Source organism: Macaca mulatta, chromosome 1, assembly GCF_049350105.2.
Source record: "Macaca mulatta isolate MMU2019108-1 chromosome 1, T2T-MMU8v2.0, whole genome shotgun sequence".
Lineage (NCBI taxonomy): Eukaryota > Metazoa > Chordata > Mammalia > Primates > Cercopithecidae > Macaca > Macaca mulatta.
Window position 1 is genome coordinate 237,131,321 of NC_133406.1, and position 27,332 is coordinate 237,158,652.

General features: G+C 52.6%; 2 protein-coding genes across 5 annotated transcripts; one reads left to right on the forward strand and one right to left on the reverse strand.

Moving 5' to 3' along the window:
* The first annotated feature begins 500 nt into the window (after window positions 1-500).
* WRAP73 (WD repeat containing, antisense to TP73) lies at window positions 501-21,784 on the forward strand. Of its 3 annotated transcripts, XM_028842564.2 has the most exons (12): window positions 501-673; window positions 3,479-3,631; window positions 4,438-4,554; window positions 12,093-12,165; window positions 14,140-14,243; window positions 15,035-15,121; window positions 15,768-15,902; window positions 15,988-16,065; window positions 17,703-17,808; window positions 20,350-20,475; window positions 20,914-21,105; window positions 21,433-21,784. In XM_028842564.2, exons 1-12 carry the CDS (start codon window positions 605-607, stop codon window positions 21,573-21,575), a joined length of 1,383 nt encoding a protein of 460 aa, XP_028698397.1. In that variant the 5' UTR covers window positions 501-604; the 3' UTR covers window positions 21,576-21,784. The 3 variants fall into 3 exon arrangements, with proteins under 3 accessions (XP_028698397.1, XP_028698399.1, XP_028698400.1); XM_028842566.2 differs by lacking the exon at window positions 3,479-3,631; XM_028842567.2 differs by lacking the exons at window positions 3,479-3,631; window positions 4,438-4,554.
* Window positions 21,785-22,427: 643 nt separating this feature from the next.
* Window positions 22,428-27,305, reverse strand: TPRG1L (tumor protein p63 regulated 1 like). 2 transcript variants are annotated; one of them, XM_015134959.3, is made up of 5 exons: window positions 27,170-27,305; window positions 26,817-26,908; window positions 26,443-26,619; window positions 24,895-25,048; window positions 22,428-24,130 (listed from the first exon to the last, which is right to left on the reverse strand). In XM_015134959.3, exons 1-5 carry the CDS (start codon window positions 27,239-27,241, stop codon window positions 23,936-23,938), a joined length of 690 nt encoding a protein of 229 aa, XP_014990445.1. In that variant the 5' UTR covers window positions 27,242-27,305; the 3' UTR covers window positions 22,428-23,935.
* Window positions 27,306-27,332: the final 27 nt, after the last annotated feature.

A 27,332-nucleotide genomic window follows, 5' to 3' on the forward strand; every position in this document is an offset into this window, starting at 1 on the left:
ACGAAATAAATACTTATACATTACATACACGATATAATATATGTGCGACAGACACCGTATTACATATTAAAGATATATTTGTATGCAAACATATATTTACATGTAAACATACATTTACATATAAATATAAATATATATGCATGTGTATACACACGCAGACACACAGGTCGCCCAATTAAATTTGAATTTCAGATTAGCGAGTAATTTTTCCATATTAGCATGTTCCTTGCAATATTTAGGAACATACCTATAACTAGAAAGCGATTTGCTGTTAATCTGAAATTCAAATTTTACTATGCTTTCTACATTTTTATCCGCAGCCCTAGCTGGAGAGGACCCCAAGGCCTCCCGGCCTTGAGGTAAGGTTCTCTGGTCAGAAAGCCCGGGTCGGAAGAAACGTGGGCGTTTCCCTTACAGCCCTGCGGTATAAGAACTACAAGCCCCACAATGCTGCGCGGCCCCCTGCGGCGCTGATAGGCTGCAGCTCACTTCCACTTTCTGACTTCCGGCCTCGGAGGCCGGCGGAGGCGGTTGCGGACTCCAGCGCGTCCAGGGGTCCCGCGGGTTTTCGGGCGCAGGGTGGCGCCCGCGGCAGGCGGCGGCCATGAACTTCTCCGAGGTGTTCAAGCTCTCCAGCTTGCTCTGCAAGTTCTCCCCGGACGGCAAGTACCTGGTGAGCGGCGGGGACCTGGGCCGCGGGCAGGACATCCTCGGTGCCAGCGTCCCCGGCGGGCAGGGCCGGGGGCGGCCGCGTGGCCCAGGGGTGGAGGCAGCTCGGGGATCCTGCAGGTGCGGTGCCCGGACAGGTGCAGGGCCCGGGCAGGTACCCGGGGCAGGCGCAGGGCCTGAGCAAGTGCCCCAGACAGGTGCGGGACCCAGGAAGATACCCTAGGCAGGTGGGGGGTCTGGGGAGGTGCCCTTGGAAAGGTGGTTATCTGCAGTGCCGACTGCACACAGGTGAGGGTATAGGACATGTCGGCTCTTTGTTGTTATTTTGTCACAAAAGGCAAATTGATCATTCTGTTGCCTGTAAACTGGTAAGTGGTGTGGCTACTTTGTCATCTCTACTTCTCCTCTAATTCTCTTCTCCTCTACCACATGCCGAATAAATGATTTAAATGCTAGTATCCTATCCCCAGGTAGGGAAACAGTTGTCCTCATGGCTGGGATTTGAGGTCTTTGTTCCATGGGTGGCAGAAAGGTGCTTAAATCACAGAGCTATAACTTTTAAGCTTCAAAACATACAGTGTATGTACCTGGATGCCTAGTAGTGTATATCCTCAGAAGAGGGGGATAACCCAGATGCCGAGTACACATGTCCTCAGAAGGGGGATAATTGGCATTGGAAAGCCACTAAGAAAAAACATGCCTCCTAAAAAGTGGGATTCATTTTCTTTATCCACCACCTCTGCTAACTGACTGATGCGTCAGGATGCTTTTTCAGGTTTTGCTTCCCCTGACAGTCCTGTGCTCTGTCTAGCCTTTGAGAGTTTAACTCTCAAATTACGTTTTTACCTCTTCATGGAGGTTTTATTCCAAATCACATAAAATATCATCAGCTACCAAACAGAAAACCTCATCAGTTTAACTGATGGCACCTCAGCCTTGGTATATTTTTCAACGTGCCCCCTCCCCAATTAAATTAGAGGTTTGTTTTTTGTTTTTACCATTTGTGAAAATTTCAGTGAATTATAAGGAGAAAGAGTACATTTGCTTGCCTAACTTGGGTGTTTTTTCTGGCTCCTACGCTCGTCAAAATACCCTGAAACACTTGGTAATGATCTGTTACTGGCATCTTCTTGAAAGTCCTGAGGACTGGGGAGAGCAGGTCCATGCTTCTCGTTTTAGTGTCTTGCAGTAGAGTTTATATGGTTCCTGAAGGTGTTGGTAAAAATATTCCATGTCATAAGGAATTCACTGTAACTGATCACAGTTTTCAAAGCTACAGTGTGAGAAAGTAAGGGCTGCGATAGCTGCTTGTTCCAATCTGCAATCACCCGCCCGTCTCTCATCTTTCCGATGGAAAACTAATGTGGCTTTCTCTTTTGGTATCAGTTCATAAAACACAAACTAGTTTGACCTTGATAAGTAAAACTAACGAAGCAGTTAACATTTAAAAATCAGTTCTTGATCTTTAGACTGTAGTATAATATACAATCAGCAGATGAGTACTCAGGTGTTATTTATACTTGAAATTGTTTGCTTAGATAGGGACATAATCAACAAATATGGACATGAAGAAACTATCTTTAAGAAAATAGTGCTAGGCCGGGCGCGGTGGCTCACGCCTGTAATCCCAGCACTTTGGGAGGCCGAGGCGGGCAAATCACAAGGTCAGGAGATCGAGACCACGGTGAAACCCTGTCTCTACTAAAAATACAAAAAATGAGCCGGGCGAGGTGGCGGGCGCCTGTAGTCCCAGCTACTCGGGAGGCTGGGGCAGGAGAATGGCGTGAACCCAGGAGGCGGAGCTTGCAGTGAGCCAGGATCGCGCCACTGACTCCAGCTTGGGCGACAGAGCAAGACTCCGTCTCAAAAAAAAAAAAAAAAAAACCAAAAAAAAACAACAACAACAACAAAAGAAAATAGTGCTAACACTTAAACATTTCCTGTTTTGTATTAGGAATAGGTTAACAGAGATAAAGGAGCATTATATGAGGTGTCTTTACTTGTGCAGAAGTGAAAGCCTGTCTTTCGACCTTCCGTTGTTTTGGTTCTGAGTTCGGCACTGCATAAGAGGATTGAGGTGTTCCTTGCCATTTTCCTTGTGAACTGGGAAGCCTTGATTCTTATCCTTTATAAATTTGAGGAAATTGTCTAAAAGTGTTTATAAAACTAGGAGAGGATTTTGGTTATTAGTTCACAGAAGAGCTTTTTCTCAATGCTACTTCCCATGTAAGTTTAGTTTTTGACATACAGTTAAGAAGGGACTTAAAAATGTCTTAGCTTTAAGTGGTGAGTTAAAACATACTTTTGGTCAGACGTGGTGGCTCACACCTATAATCCCAGCACTTTGGGAGGCCGAGGCGGGCGGATCACGAGGTCAGGAGATCGAGACCATCCTGGCAAACATGGTGAAACCCCGTCTCTACTAAAAATACAAAAAAAAAATTAGCCGGGCGTGGTGGCGGGCGCCTGTAGTCCCAGATGCTCGGGAGGCTGAGGCAGGAGAATAGCGTGAACCCGGGCGGTGGCGGAGCTTGCAGTGAGGGGAGATCGCGCCACTGCACTCCAGCCTGGGCGACAGAGTGAGACTCCGTCTCAAAAAAAAAAAACAAACAAATCCTGGTTTGTATATTTCAACATTACCCTTGTAGGAACTGATCTTTAGGGGCTGGGGATGTCACTGATGATCTAGATGTGAAACCTCTGGCAGGAGACAAGGCCACAGTCACTGAAGGCCGGGGCAGTAGCGTTCCGAAGGCCCCCCTCTTTTGGAGTGGAGAATGTCAGGTGCCTGCTTTCTCGTATTTTTTAGGCTTCCTGTGTCCAGTACCGGTTAGTGGTCCGGGATGTGAACACCCTTCAGATCCTTCAGCTGTACACGTGCCTAGACCAGATCCAGCACATCGAGTGGTCAGCTGACTCACTCTTCATCTTGTGCGCCATGTACAAGCGAGGGCTGGTGCAGGTGTGTGCTGCTGCGTCGCCTAGAATGTGGACACCTTCTGAGTGCCACTTGGAAGGAGGGTTTTTTTCTGTGCCTTTCTAGTTTGGAAAAAAAAGTCAGTGCAGCTCAAAGCAAGTTTGCAGCACTTTGGGAGGCCGAGACGGGCAGATCACGAGGTCAGGAGATCGAGACCATCCTGGCTAACACGGTGAAACCCCGTCTCTACTAAAAAATACAAAAAACTAGCCAGGCAAGGTGGTGGGTGTCTGTAGTCTCAGTTACTCGGGAGGCTGAGGCAGGAGAATGGCGTAAACCCGGGAGGCGGAGCTTGCAGTGAGCTGAGATCCAGCCACTGCACTCCAGCCTGGACGACAGAGCGAGACTCCGTCTCAAAAAAAAAAAAAATTATAATGTTCTCTGAAGTTCAAGAACACTTAAACTAAGGAAACTAACGTAGTCTTAATTTCTAAGCAACATAGTTGAGAAGCAGGAGGTGTTGACAGACAGCAGTCTAGCCACTCGGACATGGTGTGTTTCAGGAAGTCCTAAGAAGTCATGTTTTCTTATGTGTCCAGAGCTTAACTAAATGAGGTCTTAGGAATGACAATGTGAATAAACTGTTTTAAAACGACAATGAAATGAAATCACCAAGAAGCGTGGCTTACTTTTACAGTGGAACCCAGTACCAGCCCTTCATCATGAAAGGTTGTAAGACACCCTGTGCGACTGGGTCTCCGTTGGTTTTAAGCCAGCTGTCTGTCGGCGAGGCCTCGCTGTCAGGTGCTGATGAGTTCGCACTTGTGTGTTTCTTTCTTCTCTCAATCCAGGTCTGGTCTTTAGAGCAGCCCGAATGGCACTGCAAAATAGACGAGGGCTCGGCCGGGCTGGTGGCCTCGTGCTGGAGCCCGGACGGGCGCCACATTCTCAACACCACGGAATTCCATGTAAGTGTCAGCCTCAAGGCACCTCACTGGCCGTGTGATCCTGTCCTCTGCTCCCAAAACAGCTGGGGAGTGTGCGAGGGGATGTTTGGAGTGTGCTAGTCTCTGCTCATCCCCAGGGGATGCATTCTAAGACCACCAGGGGATTCAGATCATACCAAACCCTGTATTTCCTATGTTTTTTCCTCTACAGCATACCTGTGGTATATTTAATTTATAAATTAGATACAGTTAGAGATTAGCAGCAATAATCATATAGAACAAGGATGACAATATACTGTTTATAATTGCATGGATGGAAGATTTGGTCTTACTGAAGATCTTAGCAACAACCTCAGCATAGGATTGTTTTTTTCTTTCCTTGTTGCGTCAAGAACTTTCAGCTTCTCATTTAAAGGAAGCACTTTGCGGCTTTTCTTTGGCATATCCAGATGGCCAGCACCACTGCCCATGCTTTAGGCTGTTACTGAGTCAGATAAGGGTGTCATGAACACAGACACTGTCTGCTGCCCTGGGTCTGATGACCGAGGTGGCTCCTGAGTGGCTGATAGATTAGGGGGGTGGAGGGGGGCCGGGAGCGTATATAGTGGTGTGTATATTTTAGGTCAGAACATTATAAGCCATTAAGTATTATTGTCTGATCTTTTGTCCAGTTTTAAAGAAAAAATTTTTAAAATCTTAATTTAGACTTTTTAGGATTTTGGCAGTCCCTATTCAGCGATAGAAAATGCCCTGTGATATAAGCCGGCTCGTAATTTTCCTTCAGGAGCCGGGTCTTGGGGGTGGCTCCGGGCGTCGGCAGCTGCTGATTCACCTGCTGTAGGTACCGCACACCAGCCTCCATGCGGAGGGGAATGTTGACATCCGAGAGTAAATCAGAGGGATCTGGGATAGGAAACTGCATTTTAAGTTAAAATTAGGCATATGTCAAGTGTTTAGATACCAGGTCTTTGGTGCCCGCAGTGTCTTTTTAAGATACAGAAATATGCACGAATCTCTTTAATAATGTGCTTTTCTGATGGGGTTAGATACCGGTGTTTCGGCCCAAGTCCACTGAGTGCTCGTAGCCGTCTGGGCTGCTGGCTGCACCTCGGCAACCCTCCGTCCCGCTGCGCCGCGCACACTGCGAGGAAACCCGCCGTCCCAATGCGCTGCGCACACCACGTAGCTGATGGCACTTGGGAGGACTTCTCCCAGCGTGAGGCTGCAGACGCCCTGTAGGGTTTCATTCGACTTTTTTCAAGCTGGCATCGGCTGGGATAAAGTTTTATCTGGCCATGAGGGGTTGCTGAATCAACTGCTTCAGATGGCTGGATGGGTTTACATCTTTTTCAGTTTAAATTTTAAAAAACATTCTAAATCTGATGTCTGCTATTATGGGCTGTCAGAGAATAAGACAGGAACCAAAGGCCCACCAACGTCTCCGCACTATGTATTGACATTGGAAGACACCTTCAGCCCGAGTTTTTCAGAGAGGATAATTTGAGCTTTTCATGCAGCTGAGTCTAACAGTCTTCAGGCCTGTAATGCTTTGGGCCCAAATCTGTCCTCCAGAAGGCTCACGGCATGGGGTCAGCCTTGCTGTATTCTCTTATTAAATGGCCCAGAAGGAAAACTACCATCTATGGAGTTTAGAAACCTTAAAAGCTGTATGAAAACCTGGTTTCGTTGAGCCTCATGTCACACACACCAATATTGAAAACACCTTTGCTGCTGATTTTTCATAGAGTACGTTTAGATGACATTGTTCCAGCTAAGACTAAGGTCATGACCACATTGCTGGTGGCCTTAGAGGAAACGTTAAGACCAGGTGGTGGACGAGGACTGGTAACCTCATGGCACGGGGCATCTTGACCAAGATATCAAAATGTGTCTCCAACTTTGCATGCAAACTTAAATGACTGCAAGTGAGGAAACAAAACCGGAATTCCAGACGTGTCTGCTGGCCAGGAAGGGAGCCTGCAGCCACCATCCATCAGTCTCATTCACAAGAGCGAGGACCAGGCCCGTTCTCTGGGGCTTAGCAGGGCCACTGGGTCCCCTTCTGAAGGCACCACCCCATGTCCAGGCCTTAGCGGGGCCTCTGGGTCCCCTTCTGCAGGCACGACCCCATCTCTGGGGTTTAGCGGGGGCCACTGGGTCCCCTTCCGAAGGCACCGCCCCCTGTCCGGGGCTTAACGGGGCCACTGGGTCCCCTTCCGAAGGCACCGCCCCCTGTCCGGGGCTTAGCGGGGCCACTGGGTCCCCTTCTGCAGGCACGACCCCATCTCTGGGGTTTAGCCGGGGCCACTGGGTCCCCTTCCGAAGGCACCGCCCCCTGTCCGGGGCTTAGCGGGGCCACTGGGTACCCTTCCGAAGGCACCGCCCCTGTCCGGGGCTTAACGGGGCCACTGGGTCCCCTTCCGAAGGCACCGCCCCCTGTCCGGGGCTTAGCGGGGCCACTGGGTCCCCTTCCGAAGGCACCGCCCCCTGTCCGGGGCTTAGCGGGGCCACTGGGTCCCCTTCCGAAGGCACCGCCCCTGTCCGGGGCTTAGCGGGGCCACTGGGTCCCCTTCCGAAGGCACCGCCCCACATGAGGGTGTCGTGGAGCATGAGAGATGTCCCTGCCTCTTGCACTTTAACGTGAAAAGGCAAAGCTTGCGCCCTTTAGACAAGGTTCAGTGAGTCATCAAAAGCAGCTCACCCCTAGGCCTGCAGTGGAACACCGCCATGCTTTCAGAGCCCTGCTCTCCCTCGTAGCAATGCCCTCCCCACCCGAGGGCACTTTTGTCCTGCATCTTGCGTGAGTCACATCCTCACTGTCCTTGAGTCTCACTATATAGATGTGTCTAAACACCACATTGCTTGGTGTGCAGTGTAAAGTTGATTTATAGGGGCTCGTACTTTGCAGTCTCTGCTGTTGCTTGTTCACGTCACTGTTTTTAGACTCCTCCGTGTTGACAGGCATCGCTGGGCCTTCCCTTCCTTGTGAGGAACGCCATTCAGTCCTTCCCTGCTGGACGTGTGTGTCTCCACGGACGGTGTGGCTGTGAATGTATTGTCCACGTCTCCTGGGCACATATGCAGAGAGCCTCTCTAGGAGAGCCTTGCTTGGCCGTAGCAGATGGAGAGGTTTCATTTGCCAAGGCTTTTGTGGCAGGATTACAATGATTCCATCCAGGCAACTAAATGATACTGCAGTTTGGATTTAGTTTGCATTTCCCTAATTATTGGTGAGGTTGAGTGCTTTCCTATCTTGTTTCATTACACACATGCTCACACACATGCTCACGCGCTCACACACACGTTCACACATGCGCTTACTCACGTGTGCTCACACGCGCTCACACATGCGTTCACACACACGCTCACTCTCACACATGCGCTCACACACGTGCTCATGCGCTCACACACACGTGCTCACACATGCGCTCACACGTGCTCACTCACGCTCACACACGCTCACTCACACGTGTGCTGACACGCTCACACGTGCTCATGATCACACATGCACTCACACCCTCACGTGCTTACTCTCACACGTGCGCTCACACACACGCACTCACACATGCGCTCACATGCACGCTCACACGTGCTAACTCTCACACGTGTGCTCACACACTCACATGCGCTCACACATGCGCTCACACACACACATGCTCCATTTAAATGAAGCAGGTTCACATGGAGTTTATGGTGGGGCACAGTGTGGGGTCTGAATCCATTTCTACCTTTTCCCAGCAGCATTTTTTTTTTTTGAGACAGAGTTTCATTCTTGTACCCCAGGCTGGAGTTCAGTGGTGCGATCCAGGCTCACTGCAACCTCCGCCTCCCAGGTTCAAGCAATTTTCCTGTCTCAGCCTCCCAAGTAGCTGGGATTACAGGTGTGCGCCACCACGCCCAGCTAATTTTATATTTTTAGTAGAGATGGGGTTTCTCATATTGGTCAGGCTGGTCTCAAACTCTCGACCTCAGTTGATCTGCCCACCTTGGCCTCCCAAGGTGCTGGGATTACAGGGGTGAGCCACCGCGCCTGGCTCCCAGCAGCATTTATTTAGAAGACTATCTTCACCAGCTATAGCAGGAACTCAATTCCGTTATACCTGCAGGATCGTTTCTGGTTTTCCATTCCGGTCCACTGTCGGTCCATATATGTGCCAACGCCACACTGTCTACATTATTGAGGTTCTGTAGTATGTTTGAATATCTGCTAGGACTGATTTCTCTTCATTGCTCTTGTAGTCTGTCAGGTTTAAAAAAATTTTTTTTTTGTAGAGTTGGGGTCTCCCTTTGTTTCCCAGGCTGGTCTTGAACTCCTAAACTCAAGCAATCCTTCCTTCCCAGCCTCCTGTATAGCTGGGATTACAGGTGCACAACAGTACACCCAACTCTGCCAGATTTTTAAATGTATTTTTGAGACTTTGTTGTTAGCTGCCTACAAACTTTTAACTGTTTGTAAACAGATTTCCTAGTGAAGCAGTTTTCATGCTTTCACGGTGGCCCAAGCCTTTTGTTGTAAAGTATTCCTCTTTCTGTCTCATGGTTCTTTTTGTTTCAGAGTCTGATTTTTCCGGTACGAATGCGGCAGTGCCACCTTTCTCTTGGTTAGGATTTTCATGAAATGTCTTTTTCTATCCTATTACCTTCTACATTTCTACATCCTTAAACTTGAGTGTGTTGTAAATAGCCTATAGTTAGCTTTAAAAATACATCCAGACTGAAAACTTTTTCTTATATCTGAATAAAGGCAATTAAAACAATTTATAAGCAATAAAATTCACCCACTTTAAGAGGATAGTTGAGTGAGTCACTTTGCACATTGTTGCCACCATGATCAGGACCGAGGCTGTTCACTCCATGGTGCGGGGCTGCTGGTGCCCCTTGTGCTCAGTCTGTCTCCCACCTGTGCCCGGCAGTGGGTACCTGCTGCGGGGCGAGCAGCACTACCTCTTTGGAATCCCATCTGCACAGAGCCGTGGTGCGTGGACCTGTGCGTCTGCTTCCTTTCCCCTGGCGCCTGGCTGGTTTTCAGTGTGCTGGGTCGTGGCGTGGATCGGTGGCACGTTCCTCCATCTTGAGAGTGCTGGGTTGTGGCATGGATCAGTGGCCTGTTCCTCCCATCTCGAGTGTGCTGGGTCATGGCCTGGATCCGTGGCCCATTCCTCCCATCTTGAGTGTGCTGGGTCGTGGCCTGGATCCGTGGCCCGTTCCTCTCACCCCGAGCATGCTGAGTTGTGGCCTGGATCCATGGCCCGTTCCTCTCACCCCGAGCATGCTGAGTTGTGGCGTGGATCCGTGGCCTGTTCCTCTCACCCCGAGCATGCTGAGTTGTAGTGTGGATCCGTGGCCCATTCCCTCCATCTTCAGCACACTGGGTCGTAGCGTGGATCAGCAGCCCATTCCTTCCCTCCTGAGTGCACTGGGTCGTGGTGTGGATCCCTGGTTCTCTCTTCCTGCTGCTGGGCGCTGTGGAGCCCATCCCATGAGTCTCTGCTGGCTTCTCCAGTGCTCAGGGGAAGGTAACAGCGCTGATGAAGGTGTATATTTAACCACCTTTTTTTCCTTACTGGGTTTTTTAAAGTTGCAAACAGTTATCTTTGAAAGGTTTTTTGTTGGTTTTTGTGGGAGATGAAGGTAAAAATGAGGCTTAAAGTGCTCCGTGCGTTTCCTAAGATGTGCCTGAGTGGGCAGCCTCGGCCAGGCGCACCCCACGGGGATGCAGGGCCATGGGTGGGAGATGTGCTTTTCTCCTGTGACTCTGCAGTGGGCTCTGGAGGCGGGTCTCTGCCCTGGATGGCACAAGGACGCTCCTGATGCCCAGAGGCTCGGGCGCTCCACCCCGCCCTGTGGGTCTCTGCCCTGGGTGGCACAAGGACGCCTCTGATGTCCAGAGGCTCGGGCGCTCCACCCTGCCCTGCTGATGCTGAGCGGCTTGGGCAGGGTTTCAGCCTCAGACACGCTGGTGGGAAGTAGCACGCTTCCTCGCTCAGGCCCCAGCACCCTCCTTGGCCTCAGCTTGCGGAGCTGTTAGAGGAGCAAGTGCTCCGTCCAGCTGGAGTTCTGAGGCGCCGGTCCCCAGAAGGGCCAGTGTGTTTCGGGTTCAGCATCAGCACTGGAGCCCTGCCGTGCTGCCACGGTGACCCCTGGAGCTTGTGGATCCACTACCTGTGTGTTCAGGACTTTTCTCCTGAACGCCGTGTATGTTGTTTGGAGACACAGTTACAGACATCGGATTTTCTTTTCTCTTGTAAGAAGAGATGATGCGTAGACATTTAAATTAATTCATTTGTTAATATCCTATACTGAAAACCTGGCAGCGTTTGGAGGAGTGACATTGTGGACACGCGATGCTACACGCTGCGTGTGGCTCCAGTTACTGCTGGAGGCGGTCCCCACCCCGGGCCTCATCCTCACCGAGGGCCCCTGCCTGACACACACGGACCTGGCAGTCAGCACCGCACCCCGCACGGAGCCGCGCAGCCCTGTGTCCCGCCCCCCGCACACAGAGCTGGCGGTCAGCACCCCAACCCCGCACGGAGCCGCGCAGCCCTGTGTCCCCGCACACGGAGCTGGCGGTCAGCACCCCAACCCCGCACGGAGCCGCGCAGCCCTGTGTCCCCGCACACGGAGCTGGCGGTCAGCACCCGACCCCGTACGGAGCCGCGCAGCCCTGTGTCCCTGCACCTTGTGTCCCCACACCTTGTGTCTCCACAACTGGGCCACATTTCAGTTAACTACCAGATTCATCAGTGGGCCGGGTATGTGGGAAGCATGATGATTCCCTGGTGGGCTCCACAGCGTCTCAGTCGGAAATGTAGGTGGAGGGACGCGGTAGCCCTGTAAGTCCCGCGGCGCTGCCACGGGGAGGGCCGGACCACCTACTGCGGTGCCTCTCCCCCAGCGGGCACGGCCTCATTGGCCTGGTTAGGAAATCATCTTTTGGCCTCACCGTGCCAGTCTAGTCGGCTCTCAGCTCTCTGAGTCAGGGAAAGGGGTGGAAAGGTGGACAGTCCAGCAGCACATGTTCTAGAACCCTCTGCAGATGCAGCCGGGCCAGCGAGCACCTGCAGGAGGTGGGCGGCCACCTTCTTGGGTGTTGAGTGACTGCTCCTGCCTCAGGGCTGCAGATGCAGGCTCACAGCCCCCTGGTGAGCCCCGGAGCGGCAGCATCCAATTTCCACATCCTCTGTCTTCCCATAAAGGAGACCTAACGTGGTAGTTTCTAGATAAGATTTTTCTCTAAGTAACTCAGGGTTATTTTAACCTGCAACCTGTGGTCACTTTGAAAAAGCTAATGAAAATGCACTTCGATTTAACTTTGTGTCACTCAATATTGGTATAAAACAACAACAACAGAAACCCAAGAGCACTAAATTTACCTTAACCACAGTAAAATATGCATTTGAATATTCCGGTAGGAGGGTAGGAATCCCCCAGGTCCTGACAGATCCACTCCAGCAGTCAGGCCTGTACTTGGGGATGCTTGGGCAGGTTGAGGATTGAGACAGTCTCTAATGATGCTAAGGAAGTGTTTCCTTTCTCTTTCCCTTTTCCCCCAACAGCTGCGGATAACCGTCTGGTCCTTGTGCACAAAATCCGTATCTTACATCAAATACCCAAAAGCTTGTCTGCAGGGTGAGTCGATCGGAGCTACGCAAAAGCCATTTCTTTGCAGCTGTTTGACTTTTTGTCACGGGAAGTTTCAAGTAGGCAGAATTAGCTTCAACAGCATATCAACGCATAGCCCGTCTGTTTGTCTCTACCCACCCCGCCGACAGCATATCAACACATAGCCCGTCTGTTTGTCTCTATATCCACCCCGCCGACAGCATATCAATGCATAGCCCGTCTGTTTGTCTCTATATCCACCCCACCGACAGCATATCAACGCATAGCCCGTCTGTTTGTCTCTACCCACCCCCCCGACAGCATATCAACGCATAGCCCGTCTGTTTGTCTCTATACCCACCCCACCGACAGCATATCAACGCATAGCCCGTCTGCTTCTCCCTATATCCACCCACCCCTTGGGCTATTTTGAAGTAGGTCTTAGGTCTCCTCATGCTTCATCTGTAAATATTTCCATGCGTGTCTCAGAAAGGCAAGAGTCCCCTTTTAAAACATGACCACAGTGACTCAAGAGAATGTGGCTTAAGACGTGGAAGAACAGTGGCGTTGATGCCAGTCTCCTTGACCTTGGTGGCAGAGCTGGGCGTTCAGACCCCTTCCAGCCGATGCCTGTCGAGAGGCCCACCTCAGACATTCAGTTCTGAGCTTTCTCTCTTCTGTGGACTAAATATGATCTCTGCGAAGGCAGGAGGTCTTGCCGTCATCTCTGGGCATCCCGGAGGGATATGTGACCAGTGTCCCTTCCTTGTGGAAGTCTGTGAGCCATCTGGAAGAAAGGGGGCCGGCTCAGGGTGGCCCACCACCAGCGCGTCTAACTGGACAGTGCAGAGCTAGTGGGAGGCGCCACTCCTGAGTCCTGAACAACACGCAGTGTCTTTCACGGGATGAAATGCTACATGGTTGAAATGATGCTTTCATTCTTCTCTGTTGCTGCCAGCGGTTTGGAAATTGCATTTGAATAAAATGCAATCACACTCTTGTTTTTCGTTTTTATAGTTGGAATATTAGCGTCCCTCCAGATGAGACACACATTTCTTGAGTGGACACCATATTAGCACCCCTCCAGATGAGACACACACATTTCTTGAGTGGACACCACGGTTTTGTCATTTGAGGTATTCTCTTCACTCATGAATGATGAATTCTGGCCTGGGCTTTTAAAGCTAATACAGAACTGGCAAATAGAGTCTAACATTTTTCAACTAGTTTCTTCCACATTTTCATCTTATGATTATTTTTTTGAGACAGGGTCTTGCTCTGTCACCCAGGGTGGAGTGCAGTGACGCAATCACAGCTCAGTGCCGCCTTGACCTCCTGGGCTTAAGTGATCCTCTCACCTCAGCCTCCTGAGTAGCTGGGACTACAGGCACACACCACCACACCTGGCTGATATTTTGTAGAGACGGGGTTTCGCCAAGTTGTCCAGGCTCCTTTCAAAGTCCTGGGTTCAAGTGATCCACCTGCTTCAGCCTCCCAAAGTGCTGGGATTATAGGCGTGAGCCACCACGCCTGGCCACACATTTTCATCTTTAGTTTACTTCTTCCAAATAATTAAATTCAAAGGTAAAATAAACATGGCAGGAAACAGCCACCTTTTGCCCAGCTGGAGGTACCCCTGGGTGTCTCGCAGCTTAGCCATGGGGGAATTCGAAGGCCTTGTGTTTCTCAGTCACATTTGTGATTAATCAGAGGTCACATCACTTGGTATTTTTCACAGAGCCTTGCAAACCAGTTCCTGTGTGTGTACAACCCTCCCCCAGCACGCACTGTGTTGTGAGGGGTGAAGCCCCAGTGCCTCGGGGTTTCTCCTCTGCGCTAGAATGTTCTCGCCTCTCTGAGGAGCAGTGCTCGGCATTGTGCCATTTCCCTTCTTTTCACTTCTGCTTTCTCTTCCTCCTCCTTCCTTCTGAATTACTACTGTGGTTTCTCTTGCTTGATTTTGTGGCCGCTTGATTTCAATGCATTTTCCTCTTCCTGCAGGAATCACCTTCACGAGGGACGGCCGCTACATGGCGCTGGCAGAACGGCGCGACTGCAAAGATTACGTGAGCATCTTCGTCTGCAGTGATTGGCAGCTCCTGCGGGTAAGGCGTCCCCCAGACTGGAATGAAGTTGTCCTGGTTGACTGTGGAGGGACTGAGTGAAGTAGATCCTTTTCCAGATTCCAGGGGATCTTTGGTAGGATATGGAGCAAGGTGATGTTGTATTAACAAAGGGCAGGTGCACTGTGAATCGCTGCCAGCAGCACCCGGTTGTGTGTTCAGGAGACTTGGTGAAAAGGACACATGCCCGGGTGTTTTTAAAGTGAAGATGCCGTCACATTTGAGCCCTTTTCCTTGTCCTGTGTGATGGTGTTTGCGCCACGTCGGGAGTGGGGAGGACATGGAAGTTCACCTTGGCTGAGGGCCTGCGTTAGGCAGGGCGCTCTGCCAGGTGCCCAGGTGCCCCCACAGCAGACATGTGAACACGATTCCAGCACAATCCATCGTTAAGGTACAGCAACCTCTGGAATGCTGTCAGAGCACAGAACCCAGGACCCAGGCAGTGCTCTGGAAGGGACTTGTCTGAGCTGGGTCTAAAGGAGTGAGCCTGGCCAGGCAAGGAAAGGTGAGCGGGGAGAGTGCACGTGAGTGCAGGTGCGGGGAGACCAAGCCGCCCTCGTGGGCTGGCCAGGCACTGATGCTGGCACCTGTGGGGGGTGCAGCCCTAGCAGCAGCTCCACAGGGATTTCCTGCATTTCCAAGATAGAGCTGTTGAGATTTTGTCCATTTCTATATAAGAAAATTAAGTGCATTAAGAACATAAGTTATAAATGCAATTATTTATTTACAAAAATATTTTCCAAATTTAATGTTGCCCCCACTTCCTTTGGAAGCATTTTGATACGGACACCCAGGATCTCACAGGGATCGAGTGGGCCCCAAACGGCTGTGTGCTGGCAGTGTGGGACTCCTGCTTGGAGGTATGAAGATGGCCAGGTGACGTGTTTGCTTTTGAGAGCTTTTCCCAGAATTTCATGCTTTCTGACTGCTGCAATATAGTTAGCTTTATCTTATTTCAGATAACGAGTTGAGCTTTGTTTTAAAAGACAGGGTTTTGCTCTGTCACCCAGGCTGGAGTGCAGTGGTGTGATCACAGCCCACTGCAGCCTTGACCTGGGCTCAAGTGATCCTCCCACCTCAGCCTCCCCAGTAGCTGGGACCACAAGCGTGCACCACCATGCCCGGCTAATTTTTGTATTCTTTGTAGAGATGGGGTTTCACCATGTTGCCCAGACTGCTCTTGAACTTCTGTGTTCAAGTGATCTGCCAGCTTCAGCCTCCCGAAGTGCTGGGATTACAGGCCTGAGCCACGGTGCCCGGCCGAGTTGAACTTTTATCAGCGAGCCATTAGGTTGACCTCCCAATTTCCCCTTTTTCTCATGCTCTCACTGCCTCTCCAGTGACTGTCTCAGTTCTAGCTGGCAGTTCCAGCTTTTCCGCGGCCATGCGGACAGTCCTGCCAGCTTTGTGCTGTCTGCACCAGTGTCGCTCTGCAGCACCCACCTCTGTGGCGTGTTCCCGGCGAATGGGACGTATTCATCGTTAACGGAAGTGTCTCGTCTGCAGTACAAGATTCTGCTGTACTCCCTGGACGGCCGGTTGTTGTCCGCGTACAGCGCTTACGAGTGGTCCCTGGGCATCAAGTCTGTGGCCTGGAGCCCCAGCAGTCAGTTCCTGGCGGTTGGGAGCTACGATGGAAAGGTGGGAACCAGTGCAGGGCACTCAGGAAGTCCAACTGCCCAGCCGGCCGGGCCCTGCCTTACCTGTGCATGGCTTCTTTCCTCAGGTGCGCATCCTTAATCACGTGACTTGGAAAATGATCACGGAGTTTGGGCATCCTGCAACCATTAATAATCCCAAGATAGTAAGTCTGGAACACGTGTTTCTGCCGGAGCAGGCTGCTGGGGAGGGCGGTGGGAAACCGCTCCTTAGCTTTTGCTTTCTTGATTGTGGTTTATTATTTAAACCGGGCACTTCCATCACCGTAAACTTGCTACTGTGACATTTCACATGTCTGGCCCTGCCCCGGCCTTTGTTCTTCCTCCTCCACGCTGTCCAGAGGGTCTGAAGTGGGCCTTGCCCTGGCCTGTCCTCTGCCACTGCCGCCGCAGCCCGGGTGTCTCCTTCGTGGTCTGTCTGGATGCAGATCCCTGTGCTGTACAGAGTGGTCGGGGTCTCCTGCCCCCAAACACTGAGCATCTGCTGTCGTGCCAGGCACTGTGCTCTGGGCCGCAGCCAGAGGAGAACAGACAGACACCTGCACCTGCAGAGTGCGGCTGGAGAGACAGGGAAGGGGCTGGAGAGCTGGGTGTCTCCATGGGGTGGCAGGGAGTGGCCACCAGCGAGGGATCAGGCACAGATGCTGAACCAATGTTCAGGGGTTCGGGGAGGGAGCGTTCCAGGCCAAGGGAATAGGAAGTGCAAGGGCCCCGAGGAGTGGGCCACTCATCCATGTGTGCAGTGGGCACTTGCCGCGCCTCTGTATGCGGTGGGCACTGCCCTGGAAGACAGTCGGGGGCCAGAGACAAATGCTGCCCTCCTGGTGTTGACCTGCAACCGGCAGAGCTGAGTGAAAGGAGGCTTGGATTCGATGAAGAGGCCAGTGAGTGGCTGGGGCTGGGCATTCCAGATCAACCACAGACGGGGATGCATCCCAGAGGGTGTTTAAGTGCAGACCAGGAGGAGGAGCTGAGGAGCCGCGCAGTGTCTGGGCAGAAAGGGCCACTGCCGGGGACGCATCCCAGAGGGTGTTTAAGTGCAGACCAGGAGGAGGAGCTGAGGAGCCGCACGGTGTCTGGGCAGAAAGGGTGTTTAGGCAGAGGGGCCTCCTGATGTGGCCAGTGGTTTGTGTGGCTGGAGGCCAGGGCATCTGGACAGATGAGCCAGAGCAGAGCTGGCCACACAGGTCCTGAAGGTTTGCCTGCGATTCTGGCATTCTCCAAATCCCTTCGCCACACAGCAGCAGAGCGCGCCAAGCTTTAAAGGCACGAACCAGGCCAGGTGACTCCCTTACCTGGGGCTCTTCAGGGGCGCGGGGGCTGCCCGCCTTCCACTGAGCCTGGGCCGCTGTCCTTTGCTTGGCAGGCTCTGGGGCACAGATGCCCCCACCTCAGGTCTGTGTCTGCCGCTCCTGGGGCCTCCGCTGTCTTGGCGCAAGTGTTCTGTGTATCCCCTTATCACGGGGAGAAGGCCAAGCCCGTTCCCTTGCTGGATGATGGTGGCTGCAGTGGCCTCCCGTCTATAATCACAGGGCACACATTTGCTGCCTGTGTCTCATAAGGGTGGGCTCCCCAGCAGGACATGAGCGAGGGTGGCTGGGTGATCTCAGCTCTCGGGACTGCGGGATTCGTGTTTCCGTCTCTTTCTCCCAGTGGCAGCAGGACCAGGTGTCATGGCAGGTGCACGCCTGTTGACCATGTGCCGTCACAAGCATTTGCCACATCTATCCTCATCTTCCGGGTCCCTGTCCTGAGCTGGGCGTGGCCACCTTGTGTCTTTCAGGTGGTGTATAAGGAGGCCGAGAAGAGCCCGCAGCTGGGGCTGGGCTGCCTCTCCTTCCCGCCCCCGGGGGCCGGGGCTGGCCCTCTCCCGAGCTCAGAGAGTAAATGTAAGTAGCACTTGTGATGACATTTGTTTTCCTTTTTAATGCAAGATTCCTCATTGTCCAGATAAACTTCGGATGTTCCTTATGTTTAAAAAAAAATTTTTTTCCTTTCCGTGCTTCCGGCCAGCGTGCCCCTCAGCCTGTTGGCTGGAGGTTGACTGAGGTCTGAATTGTGTAGTGGGCCATGAATGCGCGGCTTCTGTTACTGAATATGAGCCCTGGAGACCAGGATCTGACAGCGGGAGCTCCGAGGGGGATGTTTTCCAAAGAAACACTTTTCCGTGGGTGGTGCTCAGAGCGCGTCTGGAGGCCGGCGGTGCTCCTGAGCGCTGTCTCCAGCTTGAGGCCCGATTCTGATGCAGCCTCTTGACTCTGGGCATTTCCTATGTGTCTGTTTCCGCATCACTGAAATGGGCACAGAAAAAGCACTCACCCCACAGGGGCACGAGGGCATCTGAAGGTTGCAGGTAGAGGAAACGGTGCCCCGAGGGCTGATGGACCCACCCCGGGGCTCGGTGTGTGCTCAGGACGGGTTAGGACAGGTGCAGCCTGGCACACAGGAGGCGCTCCCCAGGAGCCCAGGGGCGTCCTTGTTCCACAGCTCCTGCCTCTGCTGTGATGATGGTTTTCCCACAGCCGGAAAGTCTAAGGGTGCCGATGCTGGGGTGGAAGGGATTGTGAACTCAGATTTCCACAGCTCCTGCCTCTGCTGTGATGATGGTTTTCCCACAGCCGGAAAGTCTAAGGGTACGATGCTGGGGTGGAAGGGATTGTGAACTCAGATTTCCACAGCTCCTGCCTCTGCTGTGATGATGGTTTTCCCACAGCCGGAAAGTCTAAGGGTGCGATGCTGGGGTGGAAGGGATTGTGAACTCAGATTTCCACAGCTCCTGCCTCTGCTGTGATGATGGTTTTCCCACAGCCGGAAAGTCTCAGGGTGCGATGCTGGGGTGGAAGGGATTGTGAACTCAGATTTCCACAGCTCCTGCCTCTGCTGTGATGATGGTTTTCCCACAGCCGGAAAGTCTAAGGGTGCGATGCTGGGGTGGAAGGGATTGTGAACTCAGATTTCCACAGCTCCTGCCTCTGCTGTGATGATGGTTTTCCCACAGCCGGAAAGTCTAAGGGTGCGATGCTGGGGTGGAAGGGATTGTAAACTCAGATTTCCACAGCTCCTGCCTCTGCTGTGATGATGGTTTTCCCACAGCCGGAAAGTCTAAGGGTGCGATGCTGGGGTGGAAGGGATTGTGAACTCAGATTTCCACAGCTCCTGCCTCTGCTGTGATGATGGTTTTCCCACAGCCGGAAAGTCTCAGGGTGCGATGCTGGGGTGGAAGGGATTGTGAACTCAGATTTCCACAGCTCCTGCCTCTGCTGTGATGATGGTTTTCCCACAGCCGGAAAGTCTCAGGGTGCGATGCTGGGGTGGAAGGGATTGTGAACTCAGATTTCCACAGCTCCTGCCTCTGCTGTGATGATGGTTTTCCCACAGCCGGAAAGTCTCAGGGTGCGATGCTGGGGTGGAAGGGATTGTGAACTCAGATTTCCACAGCTCCTGCCTCTGCTGTGATGATGGTTTTCCCACAGCCGGAAAGTCTAAGGGTGCGATGCTGGGGTGGAAGGGATTATGAACTCAGATTTCCACAGCTCCTGCCTCTGCTGTGATGATGGTTTTCCCACAGCCGGAAAGTCTAAGGGTGCGATGCTGGGGTGGAAGGGATTGTGAACTCAGATTTCCACAGCTCCTGCCTCTGCTGTGATGATGGTTTTCCCACAGCCGGAAAGTCTCAGGGTGCGATGCTGGGGTGGAAGGGATTGTGAACTCAGATTTCCACAGCTCCTGCCTCTGCTGTGATGATGGTTTTCCCACAGCCGGAAAGTCTAAGGGTGCGATGCTGGGGTGGAAGGGATTGTAAACTCAGATTTCCACAGCTCCTGCCTCTGCTGTGATGATGGTTTTCCCACAGCCGGAAAGTCTAAGGGTGCGATGCTGGGGTGGAAGGGATTGTGAACTCAGATTTCCACAGCTCCTGCCTCTGCTGTGATGATGGTTTTCCCACAGCCGGAAAGTCTAAGGGTGCGATGCTGGGGTGGGTGCGATGCTGGGGTGGGTGCGATGCTGGGGTGGGTGCGATGCTGGGGCGGGTGCGATGCTGGGGTGGGTGCGATGCTGGGGTGGAAGGAAGGGATTGTGAACTCAGGGGCTGGCAGCTGACAGAAAAGTGCCGAGGAGTTGGAGCTGCTGACGTCGCAGCTGGGACCTGTCCATGCTCCTCTCCAGTCACCCCCAGCACGTGGGGTCCACCCCCCACCTAGTCGGGCCTGGCAGGTGATGGTGCCACTCTTATCTGGGGCACTTGCAGGCAGGCCCCTCGCTGCAGCTGCCAGGCTCCGCTCAGCTTTTCCTGCCCTCGGGCCGCACTTTCCTCCCCTTTGAACAGAGGAGCTGGGTTCGTGGTGCCTGATGCAGGCACAGCAGCCTCTCAGCCGCGTACGTACTTCCTGAAAGGGTGATGATGGCGTGTTCTTCTGTTGGTGTTCTAGATGAGATCGCCTCTGTCCCGGTCTCCCTACAGACCCTGAAACCTGTTACCGACAGAGCAAACCCGAAAATCGGCATAGGAATGCTGGCATTTAGTCCTGACAGCTACTTCCTGGCGACAAGGAACGGTCAGTTGTGCTGACGCGGGTGCTGTCTCGCCCCTTACTGTGTCCTGTGGCCCCAGGTGTAGAAGCAACTGGACACAGCACCTCCTTCCAAGTTTCTGCAGTAGTCGAGCCGCTGGGCCTGCTGTCCTGCAGCAGCTGCAGGCCCACACGTGAGCCAGGAGGCCTCCGCCTCGCTCACTTGCTCTGCTCTGCTGAGTAGAAAGCAGGGCTGGGCACACTGCAGCCGTCTTTTGTTAGTGATGGCCATCCTGGCCCTGGCCAGGAGCCCTGCAGGGCCCAACTGAACCCAGACTGCAGGGTGGAGCCGCCCCACCCCACCGGTTCTTCCCCTCCCCTCCTGTGGTGTCAACAGCAGAGCAGAGGGGCAGGGCCGAGGGGCAGGGTGACACAGAGGAGTCAGGCAGGGATGACACCGGTGCCCTGTCCTTCCTTCCTCAGATAACATCCCCAATGCCGTCTGGGTCTGGGACATTCAGAAGCTGAGGCTGTTCGCGGTGCTCGAGCAGCTGTCCCCAGTGCGCACGTTTCAGTGGGACCCACAGCAGCCGCGGCTGGCCATCTGCACGGGAGGCAGCAGGCTCTACCTGTGGTCCCCAGCGGGCTGCATGTCGGTGCAGGTGCCTGGGGAAGGTGAGCACATCCCCGAGGCCACGGACGTGGCAGGCTTGCTCTGTGCAGTCTGGCGTCACACGGGCTGAGCTGTTGAAGCCCAGCTGCTGTCTCCAGCCCTCAGAGTCTGCATAAACCTCAAGGCTGGCACACAGGGGACCTGCTGCCCTCAGCTTTATGGGCTAGAAGCAGCCTCTCCCTGACTTGAGGCAGCTCTGGGGCTCCACCCTGGCTCTGCCTATGTGGGTCACTCCAGGCACTGTGCTGGCCTGCAGGACAAGGGGGTGCCCATCCCGCAGAATCTGGGCCTCTCCCGCTGTAATCCTCTGGCCACCTGTCTCTCTCTAGGCGACTTTGCAGTGCTTTCTCTGTGCTGGCATTTAAGCGGAGACTCGATGGCCCTCCTCAGCAAGGATCACGTCTGCCTCTGCTTCCTGGAGACGGAGGCATCGGTCAGCACAGCCTGCAGACAGCTGGGCGGCCACACGTAGCAGTGGTGCAGTAACGTGCGTGCAGAAACAGGGGCTACTCTGCGTGTTTCCAGTGTGGGAAAAAACAGAGCTTCACCAGGAAGTTCTCCACCTGTGATGGTCTGGATTCAGTGATTGATTCTATTTTTCTAAAGCAAAGCATTTTTGTAAATATGTATGGTATAAAACTGGAGTTATTATTATTTGAAGTAAACACTTGCTGATTCATACAACTGCTTCTCTTCTCGAAACATTTAGGTCACAGGCGGGTTTTCTAGGTTCGAGTTTCTGGTCAGTCTTAGGGAAGATGGACAGCCCTACAGTAACTGAGCCCTGGGCCACTGAGCTCCCGCCAGACACCCGGCCTGCTCTGGGTTTTCTATTTGGATGTGTTAGGACAAGGGGGGATCTCTGTGGGGCACATCCAGCCTCCCCACAGTGGGTTTGCTTTGAAGTGTGGGAAGGGAGCCTTGGCACCTGAGCGCAGCGCCACCCCCAGGTCCAGTCCCCTCAGGACGGAGCTGCAGGTCCCTGATCCACTGAGTCAGTTCCTCAGGAAGTCTCACGTCTACTCTGGTTTGAGAACCAGTGCGCGTGGGTCTCCACCCTGGCTATTTGCAGAAGTGCCTAGAACCACCCAGAACCATCCCATCAGTCTCTCCAGCTGGTGCTCGGCAGGCAGCCAGGCTTGCTTGGCACCACAGGTGGGGGGCTCAGAGTTGCAAACCTAGGTTGTTGCGTACCGTCATCTCTCTCTGCAGAGAACCATACTCAGCACTGCTATGAGGCAGTCCTCGTGGCACAGGCAGAGCAGGCCCACAGGCCCACAGAGCTGGCAGAAATGGGGCAGGCTTTCAAAGAGGGAAGACACACTTTCTTGGTTGTTGCACCTACTTTAATACCAACTTCAGAAAAGGAAAAACATCCATCCACTTCTAAATGTCTTTACGAACACAGAGGCTGGAGTCCCCAGCCAGCTTCCGAGGCAGCCCTGCACATCCCGCAGGTGGCCACACTCAACCCACACCACACCGTTCGCTTAAAGCTACAAGTCTAGAGACAAAGAGCTGGCGAGCCAGCACGTGAAACTTATCAACAGCGCTTCCAGCCACATGAGCAAGCTGTGTAGATACGGGGAGGTGCGTGGGTCCCTGTGGGGAAATCCTCCAGGCACATCAAAGCCCGGGCATGTTTAGTGCGAGACGTGGACAAAGCCCCGAGTCTATGCTGGAGCTGTTGAGGAATCAAGGCAGGCATCAGCTGCTTCATAAGGATCTGAGAGACGGAGTCTCGCTCTGTTGCCCGGGCTGGAATGCAGTCAGTGGCGCCATCTCAGCTCCCTGCAACCTCTGCCTCCTGGGCTCAAGCAATCCTCCTGGCTCAGCCTCCTGAGTAGCTGGGACCACAGACGCGCCACCACGCCCGGCTGTTTTTTGTATATTTGGTAGAGACGGGGTTTCACCGTGTTGCCCAGGCTGCTCTGCAACTTCTAAGCTAGAGCGATCTGCCTGCCTCAGTCTCCCAAAATGCTGGGATTACAGGCGTGAGCCACTGTGCTGGCCTGACACGGTTCCTTGTTTTAAAGTGCATTATTCAAAAAGCAAACCACCCAATTCCCTTTTAAATATGAATACAATCCAAACTCAGAATCCAGAGTTGTAAAACCTGTGTGCAAAGAACTGTCAAGGTGACTTTCTCAAATTAATAAATTGTCTTAAAATGATTTTCCGTAAAGCTTTCTGGGTCTGGGAAACAGACCTGAAGTATTAACACAACTTGGGTTAATTGTGGAAAAAGTGTGACTTCAGGTCACCCATTTCCAAAAGAGCAGCGGGTCACCAAGGGGCCCACAGGTACAGACCGGTCTTAGTCAACCGGTCTGCTGGGTGATTTCAGATGAGCTGAAGTACAAATGGAACATTTTAAAATACAAAACTGGACACCAAGTGTAAACATACTTGCAACTGCAGGCACTCGAGGTACCAGGTGCCTCCGTTTTCAGCAACCTATGCGAGCGCTGAGGGGCGTGCTGTGGGTCCCGCGTGCTGGGCCAGCGAGGGTGGGAAAAACCGCAAGAAGCCAAGTAGATACTCGAGGAAAACACCAGAACTGAAGTTACAGAGGATGAAATACCAGCAGCACAGAGACAGCGACAGTCTTTTGGCTTTTGTCTGTAGCCTGTATTAGCAGAGTCCCATATCCAATTAAATAGATAGAATTCACTTTACTATTCTAATGGTGCTGAGATCCCTAAAGGTAAAAGACCTCCATCCTTCCAGCCGGCAGCAGGGCGGCATGAAGACTGCCAAGCCTCCCAGTCCCCCAGCCCCCACATCCCTTGGCCTTCTCGGGACGGGGAGGAGCTCCCAGAATGCAGCCAGCTAAAAGCCTATTTTGCCCCTGGTCATGGAGTAGCCTAGTTTAGCCTCGTTGTTAATGAAGGACATGAGTCCCACGTAGGTCTCGATGAGCAGGGGACGCTCCAGGATCAGCACGCCATTCGCCTGTCCTGGCAAAGGGCTTTCTTTTTGGGCTTTTTTGACAGCTTGAATTAACAGAGCCTTGAAGCTTTCCAACTTTAAAGAGAGAAAAACATGGAGCTTTAACTGGCAGGCAAGATAAGAGCGTCTATTACTTGAAAAAATTAGCATTCTGAGACACTTAAATCCCTCCAAATGCCACCTATCTCTTCGTCCCTTCACTTGAAAGGGCTGCCTCTGCCACATCCTGGCAGTCCCTCAACTCTCGTCCCCATGGAGCTCTCTAGGTGTATGGAAATCTCACCACCATGCTCTTCTGTAGCCAATGGCAGCCAGCACCTGCAGAACCCTTCCTGTATACAGGGGCTGAGTGGCTTTGCCCTCACCCAACCTACCACGTCAGTAAATAGGCTGAGGCACAGAGCTGGGGAAGTACAGGACCCCCGCCAGGCTCTGGGCTCTGCTCTAACCCCAGCCCCGAGGCCTCCTCTCCTGGTGTGCATCCGCCCTGGTCATCTGGCACGGCTGGGTCTGCTGCCGCTCTCTGAAGCCCAGTGGGGGCCCTTCTCCACCCAGATCACCATCAGGAGGTCACATAACGGAGCTAGGCTGACCAGCAGCCACTGGCCGCACAGGGCTACTTTAACATAAATTAACCAGAATTTCTGAAAAAGTAGGGAATAAACTCTAAAATGAGAGTTTCCTCTCTGTTCCTAGCCTCGTCTCAAGTGCCCAGCAGCTCTGCGTGGCCGCCGGACAGTGCAGACCTGAGTGTCTCCGTGGCTGGGGAGGGTGTTTCTGTCACTGCGGGGGGTGTCCGTCACTGCGGGGGTGCGGCTATTACATGCCTGTCTTCTTACCTGGCACAGAGCTGCTGTCTTCTCATCTGCGCCAGCCATCGGGTGTTCTGTGAAAGTGGCATAGGGCACGTTGGTGGACCAGGGATTCCATCTGTTTATGAAGGAAGGACGACTTTGCTTGTCCCACTGAATTCGAATCCCAAAACCTTCTCGCCTGAAAAGTCAGAAGAAATAGCCAGACTTAGCATGGCAGGCCACAGTGCTCCCACGGACAATCTGACAGTCTCATCAGTTAGGAGAGGATGACGGCAAAAAGCACTTTCACGTTTACAGAAAAGACCTATGACATATCACAGTGGAAAATGGCTAGTGGTTTTTAAGAGTAACTTCAATCTCAACAATTGCTTTAAATACTGTACTTATAAATATGACAAATTAAATATATTTTGGTTATTAAATGTATCATTTTAGTAATCTTTACATGATTAAAAACTAATAAACAGGAATACTGGCTGGGCACACTGGCTGATGTCTATAATCCCAGCACTTTGGGAGGCCAAGATGGCAGATCTCTTGAGCCCAGGAGTTTGAGACCAGCCGGGGCAACCTAGCAAAACTCCATCTCTACAAAAATTACAAAAATTAGCTGGGCTTGGTGGCAGGCACCTGTAGTCCTAGCTACTTGGGAGGCTGAGGTGGGAGGATCACTTAAGCCTAGAAGGTGGAGGATACAGTGAGCCAAGACTGTACCACTGGTGCTTGGGTGACAGAGTGGGACTCTGTCTCAAAAAAAAAAAAAAAAAAAAAGAGGGAATAATGATAGATAGGCTATCCAAATGAGTGAAAAGCAAGTGTAACTTTCCTTTCCCTTATGTCATATTAAATGTTCCTTAAAATTTTTAAATAAAATTTTAACCAACATTTAATAAAAATAACATTTTATTTTTAAATATAAATTTATTTTTATTTATTTTTAAAATAAAAATATTAACCAAAAGCTAAAATTTTTATTTTAGCTTCCTGAATTCCCCACCCAAATCTCTCCATCAAAAATCTAAGTTCTACAGCTTAACTGACTGTAGTAATGTCTAGGTTCCTCACATTTCAGAAAATTATCCTACAGCAAAAAGATCAACTCCTTAAAGTTGGTCATTAAATATTTCCAAATTTATCTAACTTTTAATGGTATCTATAAATTAAAATGGGACCCTCCTTTTCTCTTTAAAAAATCAGCCAGAACAAGACTTGATGTGTCATGCATCTGTCCCTGGCTGGAGAAAAAATGCAGAGTTTGGCCTTTACGTGAAGAACATCCAAGTTCCTTTTTATCACGTTGGGCTCTACTTCAGTGCATCTTGAACTCATGTAAATCTTTTTACTACAAGCCTAATAGCTGCCTTCTGTGCCAGATTTCCTTTTAATGCACTCAATTGCCCAGAAGTCGCTTCTTTTTAAGGAACTTCCCATTGATATTTGGAGCTGGGGCTTTTATGCTTATAGATAATAGCAGAGAAGATACGCCACTTGGGGGGCTGATTTAAAAGGGCTGAATTGTAAGGTCCACTCTGGCGCTTACGTCCAGGGATACCGGACTCTGAACAGACTTACTTGTTGAGCGATTTCGGGGGAAACTGGAATTCTCCGTAGGAAATGGTATCTACTGCGTTGAGCGCTATCCGGACCACCTGCTGGCACTGGAGACTGATGAAGTCGTATTTACAGATAAGCAGTGACTGCTCCGTGACCAGCACCAGCCGCTCCTTCTCATTGTTCCAGTGATCCACCCTGCAAGCAGAGGAAGGGCCTCAGTCCACACTGGACGCGACTGTCTCGACTTAGGCAAAGCCAGCCCGCCTGGAAGGGCAGCAGGGGCGGCGCGGGGCGCCTGAGCGTGGCACGAGCACCCCGGGAGGTCCTCGCAAGGTGCTGCGCGGCGGCTCGGGGCGACTCCCCCCAGAGAGGAGCGCGCAGCCCCGGCTTACTCGGTCAGCAGCCACACTCCCTGGATCTCGCCGTCCTCCACGGGCCGCACCACCACGCGGATCTCCTCCACGGCCTGCTCGATGCTGCCGGGCTGCGCGGGAGAGCGGGGCGGGGGCAAAGATCACAGGTCACAGGTCGCTCCCTGCGGGACCGCCCGGCGCCCGCCTCCGCCACCACCCGCCACCATCCTGCCCCGCGCCCTCGGCCCCGGCCCCGGCCTCACCCGGAACACGAAGTACTCCTTGACGCGGGCGCGGCGCGTGGGGTCGTGGATGCTGAGAGGCCAGAGTGTCTGGCGCAGCGGCGTCCCCGTCCCCGGCCGCCCCCCGCCCGGGCCGCCGCCTGCCCCCACCTCCTCGCCGGCCGCCAGCACCGCCGTGGGGCTAGTGCTGGCAGAGTCCACCGAGTCCCGCAGCTGCAGCATCACCGCGCCTCTTACCGACCCCAACCCTGACGCCGACGCGGCCGCCGTCGCCGCAGCCACCGCCGCTGCCACAGCCCGGCCGCGCCCCGGC